The sequence below is a fragment of the Danio rerio genome, chromosome 1 (genome assembly GCF_049306965.1).
Source record: "Danio rerio strain Tuebingen ecotype United States chromosome 1, GRCz12tu, whole genome shotgun sequence".
NCBI classification, from domain to species: Eukaryota; Metazoa; Chordata; class Actinopteri; order Cypriniformes; family Danionidae; genus Danio; species Danio rerio.
In genome coordinates this window covers 29,405,108-29,415,000 of record NC_133176.1, presented here as the reverse complement: position 1 = coordinate 29,415,000, position 9,893 = coordinate 29,405,108, and the positions used below count along the sequence as shown (strand labels likewise).

The 9,893-nt window shown below is 34.7% G+C and overlaps 1 protein-coding gene and 1 long non-coding RNA gene across 2 annotated transcripts in view; both read left to right on the top strand.

Moving 5' to 3' along the window:
• Positions 1–106, top strand: part of LOC141375521 (uncharacterized) — an 818-nt gene extending 712 nt beyond the window's left edge. Inside the window, exon 3 of the long non-coding RNA XR_012383661.1 lies at positions 1–106. This exon is cut by the window's left edge and continues 67 nt beyond it. This is a non-coding gene — a long non-coding RNA (uncharacterized lncRNA).
• Positions 107–305: 199 nt separating this feature from the next.
• On the top strand, positions 306–5,723 carry si:ch211-57b15.1. Its single transcript, XM_073909280.1, has 10 exons — positions 306–393; positions 1,447–1,573; positions 1,709–1,920; positions 2,100–2,217; positions 2,306–2,397; positions 2,624–2,741; positions 3,612–3,716; positions 3,819–4,004; positions 4,976–5,155; positions 5,281–5,723. Exons 1-8 carry the CDS (start codon positions 349–351, stop codon positions 3,980–3,982), a joined length of 981 nt encoding a protein of 326 aa, XP_073765381.1. The 5' UTR covers positions 306–348; the 3' UTR covers positions 3,983–4,004; positions 4,976–5,155; positions 5,281–5,723.
• Positions 5,724–9,893: the final 4,170 nt, after the last annotated feature.

Here is a 9,893-nt window from a genome sequence, read left to right as displayed (position 1 = left end):
AGAACCAACTACTGGGAAAGGAGCCATTTCTCTGTCCAGCCTGTAGCCCTGAAATGGTGGCTGTTTCAGTGGATGGTAACCGAAAACTCTACAGGTTCCAAAAAACAAACCATTGAGTGTTGTATGCACATTAAAAACAGACTATGCAGTACATGTATGTACTTGCTACTAACATTATCATTGTGATATAGCTTTAATGTATCTAAAATAAAGCTGTTGATACTGTAGCTGTTGAATATAGATTTATAAATTAAATTATTAATAGGTTACACGTCTACTAATAATTAATTTTCTTATAGGAGTCAAGAGCCAGGGTTTTTTGAAGGAGTTTTTTTAGCCCAAGACTCCATGGTGTCTAATTTTGTTGAGGAAGTCCGTGGTGCAGTCAAGAGTGTAAGTTTTTTCAATCCGGCTGATAAACAGATATCTTTGCCTTATTTTATAAATAATTAGATGTAAAGTAAGAAATACTGTAGCCTTCTTACTTGGGTGAGGGAGCCTTTATTAAGGTGTTATGAGTAATTCAGAATAACCTGTGTTATGAATATCGGGCTTGACTATATATTCAGACTCAATATACATACATACATATATATATATATATATATATATATATATATATATATATATATATATATATATATATATATAGATTAGGCTTATGACATTATGATATACTCTAATATTAAAAAGGGTTACTTTAACAGGTATAATAACCAAAAAATACTTAGTGTATTGCTTTATTGTCAGTACATGTTTAGTTTTAAAAAAAAAATTTCAAACAAATAAAGATTTTAAAAGGATTTTACAGTACAATATATAATACTTTACAATTAAGTCTCATTAGTAAATGTAATTTTGAAAATTGAGGAAAACCGATTTATTAGTACTATGTTAATATTAGTCTAAGAAACTGAATTCTATCAGTTATTAACTTAATATAAAAACATGATTATGACTTTTGAGTTATGTTTTTGAGTTATCTAAAGTAATGTATTATTAGTAAGTAACTAAGAAATTAACATCACCTAAGATAATATTGACACTAAATTAACTAATGTTAAATGAAGCCTTACTTTACAAAGTTATTGAACAAAAGGACTTTATATAGTCACAATGTTCATTTTGTTTGAAAATAAATTAAGTCTTCAAGCTATTAATGCTGTGAATGTCACCACCAATGCAACAATCAGTATAATTTTAAACAGCACTATAACAATTCAATTAATAATAATTATGCACAGTATTTTGAAGTGCCCATGATATCAATATCCCATCAATATTATTCATTATCAATATATATTGAATAATTGATTATATAATAAATGACAAAATGTTGACATTGTTTGTATGTTTGACCAGCCTCGTAATTTGATATAGTTAATGTCAATTTCATTATTGTCATTAATGTCAAAAATAAAAATGTGAAACTATTTACTTTGTTAGACACCAGGAAAAGCAATGTGTGGAGAATCCCACTGGACAGCAGCAAGAGAGACATCAAAGCAAGTCAACAAGTTGGATGAAGAAGGTGTGGAAATTGCTGTGTGCAGGCATGGATTCCTCCTAAAAGGTTGGGCTTGGGATTGGTCTTAACAAATAATAAAAATATTAGCAATTACAAATGTTTGTGGATGATTAATCTAATGATTTTAAGCCTGCTCTTCACTCTGCAACATGCTCTCTACTTTTTTCTATCTTTCAAAAGGTCTGAACATGTATAGAGGAGAAATCTTTGCATATCCGATGTATCTCCAAAAAGAGTTCAAAGATGCAAAATTTTTGGCCATGGATGTGACCTGCCGTTATGTGCCATACCTGGAGAAAGTGTCAGAGGCCCTGAGTCATCTTCAACCTCTTCAGAAAATGAGACATTGCTTGTCTGTAATGCATGCCAAAGCCCACAATACAAAATGCGAGGTGATGCTTTTAACTAGTTGATTTGTGCATTCAAGAGCAAAATATAGCCAATAACACAATGTAACCCAATGAATAATGATGTGACTCAAACTACAACACAGGAGTGTGCTTTGAGCATCCTCGAAAGCTGCCAACACCCTGTTGTCCACACTGTTTAACATGTATACTGCTTCCTGTAGATTCTGTGGAATGCAAGGAACCAGGAAGGTGCTGGAACCACACTTGGGGAAGAAGTGGAGCAAGTAAATAGTTTTCTATCCAGATGTGCACTGACCACAAAATATATGACCAAGTCAGGTTTGTAAGTCCCCTGCTAGCCTGTAAATAAACAACTGGATATTTTACAATTTATTGTAGATTATTGATTTTCTGTTGTTCCCTACAGTAAGAACTGATATGCTTACGGTCCATGCAATTGGGTGGAATCAGCGTAAAGAGAATGGACTGCACATTGCCTTGTCTTCTAGATTTAAAAAGGTATATGTTCATGTTTTGTAAAAGAATAAACTATTTAAAATATAAAAATTTTAACTTAAAGCTCACACAAAATGCATCACACTGTTACTGTACCCCATGTAGATAATGTAGGGCACCACACCTCAGCTATATATATTTAATTAAATACGTTATTTTATTTAATCATGCATTTTGGTTCTTTAAAATGTTATTTTAGTAAATTAAATTTTGTTTTGCTTTTTTGAAGCTAGTGCAAAAGACCTTGACTGCAACAGAGAATCTGAAGATGATGCAGAATCAATTCCATTGTAGTGATGACACAGTAAAACAGTGGGTTATGGATGTCAAGCAGTGGGCAAGCAGTGGTAAGTGAAATGTTTTATAAACAAACACTGTTGGATTATTCTATGTGTTATCTAACTAGTTGTAGCTTATTGTCAATTTATGGTGTGTGGATGGAAACTGTGTGCAAGTTCATTTTGCATTTTGACTTACTTAAACAGGGATTACTTTTATTTTTTTAAAAGAGTTACAACAGAAAAATCAGACCAAAACTATATAATTTGAGACCAATAAATGTGCACATTAGACCCAAAATTCAGGGCTCTATTTTTTTTTTCTCCATATCTTCAAAAGGCAATTTTTGGTTCACATTCTTGATGCAATTATCTCAGATGTTTTTTACAGATCTGCTTTCTTTTCAACATGCAGCTGCGGACCTGAAAAAAATTCTGTTTCTCTATCTGCAAGAGCACAATGTTTTACATATGTCAGTTCATAGGACAATTTACTTCATCACTAAAAGTTTGGCCTATCGGTGCAGCTACAGTAAGGCTTATGGACCAATGAATTCTTTATAAAGAAATCCTCCAGAAAAATTTAAATAATTGATTGTCCTGATGTTTGTCTGTTGCTGTGGCACTGTGCAATAAACAGAACTTTTCTTTTTTTTTTATTGCAAGAAATTTTACATCACAAAACAGGGAACAAATCAACATCGCAAGACATGTAAACCATTACAATAAAAAATAAAAATGTAAATCGTCTAAATAAAAAAATAAATAAGTAAATAAACATAAATAACAACTACAACAAGGAGCAACACACCAAAGGGAAAAAAGACATTATAATAATAAATATTTTGAAAATGAAATACAAAGAGCTTTAAGTTATTTTATTTTGCTTTCTGAAGTATTTGAATAAACAGAACTTGTGTTTTTTAACCTTTACTTTAGGAAATGCTACAGCCAGTCCTGTTGGTGCTCATGGCTTGCAGTTGTCCATTGAAACGCTCTCTGTGAGCATTTGTCAGAAAAAGCATTATCTTTATAGGCAGAATGGTATGTATTGGTAAATGATGCAGATTTATGTTACACTGGTTCTTCTCATTACATTTCTTGGCAACACTTTTGTAATATCATTGCTTTTTTCTCATATTACAGATCGGAACAAAAGGCGTCAGAAGATTACTCAAAAGATTGCCCAAGAAAAGAAACGCTTGGTCGCAGAGATCCAGAGATACAACCAGCAACCTAACGCTGACCCTGTGGACACAAACTTAGTTGTACAGCAACTGTCCAACAAAGCAGAAGAGATCATGATCTAGCCTTGGCAGGAACAGAACACAGGTGTTGTATTAAGATGTAACTATACACACACACACACACACACACACACACACACACACACACACACATATATATATATATATATATATATATATATATATATATATATATATATATATATATATATATTTATATATATATATATATATATATATATATATATATATATATATATATATATATATATATATACAAATACATACATACACACACACACACACACATCTATATATATATATATATATATATATATATATATATATATATATGTGTGTGTGTGTGTGTGTGTGTGTGTATGTATGTATGTATATATATGTATGTGTGTGTGTGTGTGTGTGTGTGTATATATATATATATATATATATGTGTGTGTGTGTGTGTGTGTGTGTGCGCGTCTATATAGTTGAAGTCAGAATTATTAGCCCCCTTTGAATTTTTTTCTCTTTATCTTGAAAAATATCTAGTCAAATATTATTGACTGTCATCATGACAAAGATAAAATAAATCAGTTATTGGAGATGAGTTATTAAAACTTTTATCTTTAGAAATGTGTTGAAAATGTCTTCTTTCCGTTAAACAGAAATTGGAGGAAAAAATAAACAGGGGCGTGAATAATTCTGACTTCAACTGTATATATGTGTGTGTGTGTGTATGTATATGTATGTATGTGTATATATATATATATATATATATATATATATATATATATATATATATATATATATATATATATATATATATATATATATATATATATACATACACACACACACACACATACTGTTTTCAACATTTGAAGTGGATAACAACTTTTCATCAAAATTGTATTAAAACAATTGAACAACACCCATTCTTGTCTGTGGACATTTTTGAAAAACTTTTTTGATTCACTTCAAATGTTGACTATTGTATACCCACACGTGTGTATGGTCAGATTTTTTTATTAATATATTATGCTTTCAACCCTTCAGATGGTGTCAGCATTATCACCAAGAAGAAGCTCTTTGACCAAGTAATGCTTGTCTCACGGCTGACTGAAGAAAGGCAGATCCTTGTAAAAGAGATGATTCAGCACTTTCAGTAGCTTAAGGACTCCATAGCCAAGGTCCAGTCACTGATGGCCACTGTTTCAGTGTGGACACAAACAGGAAGTAAGGGTGGATCATATCTTTAAAAACATGTCATCCAATTATTCTTATATTGTTTTTTTAAGTTCTCTCTGATAAAATATTAATTGTGATGGTAATCCCATTACGCTTTATGTGTGGACTTGTAGGCTATCCAAATGGATTCACAGAGGATGGGTCCAAGGGCCTCATGTGTTTACTAAAAAAAAGACTGCAGGACCTCAGACTGAAACAGCAGACTGTAGCATGCACGTATAAAGGTATTCTTGACCCAACTTCTAGCCCGGTAGAAGAGGAGGAAGGGGAAATGGAGGAAGAAATGGACTGGCAGAATGACCTTAGCTCTGAGGATAAAGATGAAGATGAGGATGATGCAGCAGTGGGGACTCTAGTCACTTGACTTGGTGTTTTTCTTGACTATTTTGTGAATGATCACATTGTTACTTTTGCTATAACATGCTGATTTACACTGATGTATTTTCAGTAACTATGTTTGTATTGTTACTGTTGTGCAAAACGTTTGGTTCTCAAATGTCTGTAAATACTTTCTTATACCTGTATATATGAAATACAAATTTAATTTGTCATTAAACTATTGGATTGACTTCTTTTGATAAAAAAATCAGGTCTTAAGAAAAAAATTGACTGGAAGCTTTAAGATTTAACTTTAACTACCAACATGTAAGGATATGGAAATCACAATTACACTGTCATAGTAAGATAAGAGTTATGAAACTTACATACTGTACACAGATCCATAGTGGCAGCATAACACTTAAAAACTCACATTGTAAAGGGGTAAACTCCCCTATGTAGAGCCATCGTAGAGGCTTTTCTAAATGTAAATGTATGCAATGTTTAAATGGCGCTCATAAGGCTGAGCCATCCACATGTTTAATAACTGCTACAAAGAGGACACATGTTATATTGCCTATTTATCTCAAATGGCTTTTCTAGAAACCGTGTTTGTAGTTTCTCACAGTTACATGTTTTGGAAGGAGAAACATTTATTGAAAAACTCCCATTTCATAAAAAAATCTTTAAATGAAAAAAAAAAAATGTGTTGGGTGTAATTTACTGTTTAAAAATAAATTTCTGAACCACTAAAAAAGTAAAGTACTTTATTCTTTTTTTTATATACAAAAATATTTGTCATAATTACTTTTTAAAATGAAGAATGTAAATTTAATGAATTATTACACAAGCATAAGAAAAACAAATTGATTCATAAATTAGTTTATTAGTATAAATTCATAGAGGATTTCTGTTGCTTTGGTATATTTCAGACAATGGGACATGCTTAAGCAGATAATAAGGTAAGAAATTACTAGATGACAATATCTGTTTTAAGATCTATTATAGTTTTTAGTACTTAGTCAAGTAGTTACATTTATTTTCACACAGTAATAATAAAAGTAATTTAAACAACACTGATTAAGGGTAGGTTAAATGTAAGAGAGGCAAGAATATATAGTAAAATGTAAAGTTAAAAAAATCCCCATAAAATATGAAAACCCAGCTATGTGTGTGTCCCAATTACACTATGTTTGTGAAGCCAATTTGAGTTTTGGACTGTCAAAATGAGGATCAAGAGAATAAGGAAAATATATTTTGGAACTCTGACACTCATTTAAAGGACTGTTTGATGGTAAAAATATGGTTTAAAGGTTAAGGTTATATTAGTCCCTTAGCTGTGATGGTTAGTGTAGGGGGCTAGAGAATGTTAAATTGAAATATAAAACTGAAATATAAATGAGAATGACAATTATAGATGTGTGTGTGTGTGTAGACCTCATGTTGTGGGGTTGTTGGTCTGTTTAAATAGAAACAAACAAACAAAACAAACACAGACAACTTAATTTCTGTGCTGACCATTCAAAGTCCTATTTGAAACTAAGTGTGGTTTATTCATAAACTAATTTCGAGAGGATCACGTGCTTATAATCAACACGGCTGGCTCCTTGTTAGCTCCGTAATCAGCCCTATTAGATGATTACGGAAGCATTATAAATAACCTGAGTTTTCCACTCCAGTTATCTTCGTCTTGAAGCTCGCTTCCCGCTACAAAACGCTCCAGCATCGCACCATTTAACCTATCGACTCGGAAGAACACACAACAACAACAACAACAAACAACAACTCCAGCCGGAGCTCCACTCTCCCTGAGAATTCAGCCACAGCCTCGCCAAAATCGAGCCTGAATTCCCGCAAAAAAAACGCCGGTGCTGCCCACCAGCTCTTCCACCTCCACTTCAAACTGCCTCACGCAAACGCAGTCCAACTCCACCTAAACTCTCTAGGCGTCGACGATCCAAAACATCGCAAAGCCTAACTCGCTGCTTCCTAGTGGTGCACCCTCGGTAACGTATAGTACGCTTTTAAGGGGAAGCATCGCGGAAACAACTAATCCCCATCAAAGACTAAACCTACTTACAAATCTTTTAAAAACAAGATTCGCGTGATTAGAAGATTCATAAGAACTCACCCTTCAAGCCCGTCCACAAATCCATAAGTAAATCACTGCAAAGATCACGACTTTAGTCCACGACATATTGATACGTCGATGAACCGCGCTGTTATCATCCAAACTAGTCGCTGGTGTGCCGCAGTGTCTTCACACAACACTGGTAAACAAACTTGGCCTCCGATCTTGATTGACGCCACATCGAGCCAATGGCGAAGGAGCAGCGCCCTCATCCAATGCGCTTTTAAAACTCGATATGGTTCCGCCCTCTCAACAATTCATGAATGAACCCAGCCATAAAAGACTCGTGAATGAACTGAGACAGACATGCTTGCGAATTAAGTTAAGATTAAGAATTTAAGAAGTTAAGATTCCTAACATGTATTTAAACTAATTAAGCAAGCCCATAACAAACATTCCATTCATACAGTTTCCACTAAGTAGTGAATTAAGCGTTTGATGTTGGGATTTGATATAATAAATAAATAAATTGACAAAATAATAATAATAATAAATGAACGAATTAATAATAATAATAATAATAAATAAATAAAAACCTCTGCCAGATCTGATAGCATTTAACTTCTGTAAAGACTACTACCCAACCAGTGAGAATTTAACACAAAAGTCCAATCGTAATACGTCAATGACCCATATTTGCATATACAGTGCCATATGCAACTTCTAATGGCACGCCGGTTGGAGGTGAAAATGGTAAAGAAACTAACTTCTCGCTTGACTGCATGAATAGGACATTTAAATAAATCTTCAAGAAGAATTTCTAGGACCACCAGACAAGCTACACCCCATATCCCCAGCTCTGCATCCACCTGCTATCCTGTGGGGGAACAAATGCCCACCTGTATCATCCTCGCAGACTGCGACAACGAAGCTCACAATTGTCCATGCTCTTATTAAGATGCCTTGCATTAGATATCAGCTAAAACGATTTTGTCATGTCTGCTATACATGTATCATGTTGTAAATTAAATTTCTGATTTTCTCTTGTTTCTCATTCCAGAGATTAGGACAGCCGGCCCTGAAGCTGACCTTCATCCAACCTATTACACTCCACATCCATTCCAAATGCAATCACAATCTACACAAGGATGCATTTCCAATCATACAGCCCACATCCACAATGCCATATTCACATTAGTCTTCGGGTTTTGAGATTCTCTGAATTACCATCAGTTGCAATCCCACAATCCACCTCACCATATCTGATCTGACTGGAGGAACACTATCTCTCTCCATTAAGCAAGCAAACCGATTATTTCGACAAAGCATGTCCTATATACATTTTCGACATCCCTTCCCCCACTCACACAATTCAAATGTTTTAAGTGTTACTAGGTATAAGGACAACTTAAACTATCCCATACACCCATACATTTTCACTCACCACAGTTCCAACTTATTTAGGGGTTGCCTAAATTTTTCTATTACTGCAGCAGGGATGCTCTAAGCAAGCTCTATACACTTACAAGTCCAATAACACTGGTCACACTGCCCTGCACTAATACAGCAGTAAATGCTTCTGCAGGAGCACACATTGTCTCCATACTGATCCTCTGCAGCAGCAGAATCGCTCCACTGTGCCATACTCACCCATTGCACCTGTAGCTAAGCCCTTATTCACTTCCTCTCTACATATCACTACTAACAGTATTTAATATTCTTGCGAGAGCATTCAAAACTCTCCAATACCGATCACTACTGCACCTATCCAATAGCAGTAGCGCTCCGCTGAGCTACACTCACCATAGCATCACAACAGCCGCAGTGACACTCTACCTGAGCCCCTACTAACTTTCATCTCCTCACATCACTTCTGATATTTAATATTTTTGTGGGAGCACCTATAATGCTCCAATACTGACTACCACCGTACCTGCAACAGCAGAGATGCTCAGCCAAGCCTTATTCTCCCATTGCACCACTGTCACAGCGCAGCTCCTTTCCTTCCCACTCCCCAACACTGCACAGCAGTTATACATTTTCGGGAAAGCGTATCCGCCTCCCGACATTGACTTCCACCACACCTCTGCAACAGCAGAGAAGCTGCAGAGCTTCTTTTTCCCCCCGCTTCACTGTCGCAGCAGTGACGCTCTGCCTGAGCTCACATACACTTCCATTCAACATACCACTATTGACACTTCACAACAGTTTAAACGCCTCCATAAAAGCGTTTACTCGTTATTATCGTGTAGCCCAATTACACGTAACAGCCTCAGCGTGATGCATGTATACATTTGGAGAGGATATCAATTCATCCTCACAGCTCGCACTCACGAC

Coding starts and splice junctions, on each gene's coding strand:
- si:ch211-57b15.1 (XM_073909280.1), top strand. CDS start 349: ATGGTGTCTAATTTTGTTGAGGAAGTCCGTGGTGCAGTCAAGAGT. Junction 1,574..1,708: donor GCATGGATTCCTCCTAAAAG/GTTGGGCTTGGG, acceptor ATCTTTCAAAAG/GTCTGAACATGTATAGAGGA. Junction 2,218..2,305: donor AAAATATATGACCAAGTCAG/GTTTGTAAGTCC, acceptor TGTTCCCTACAG/TAAGAACTGATATGCTTACG.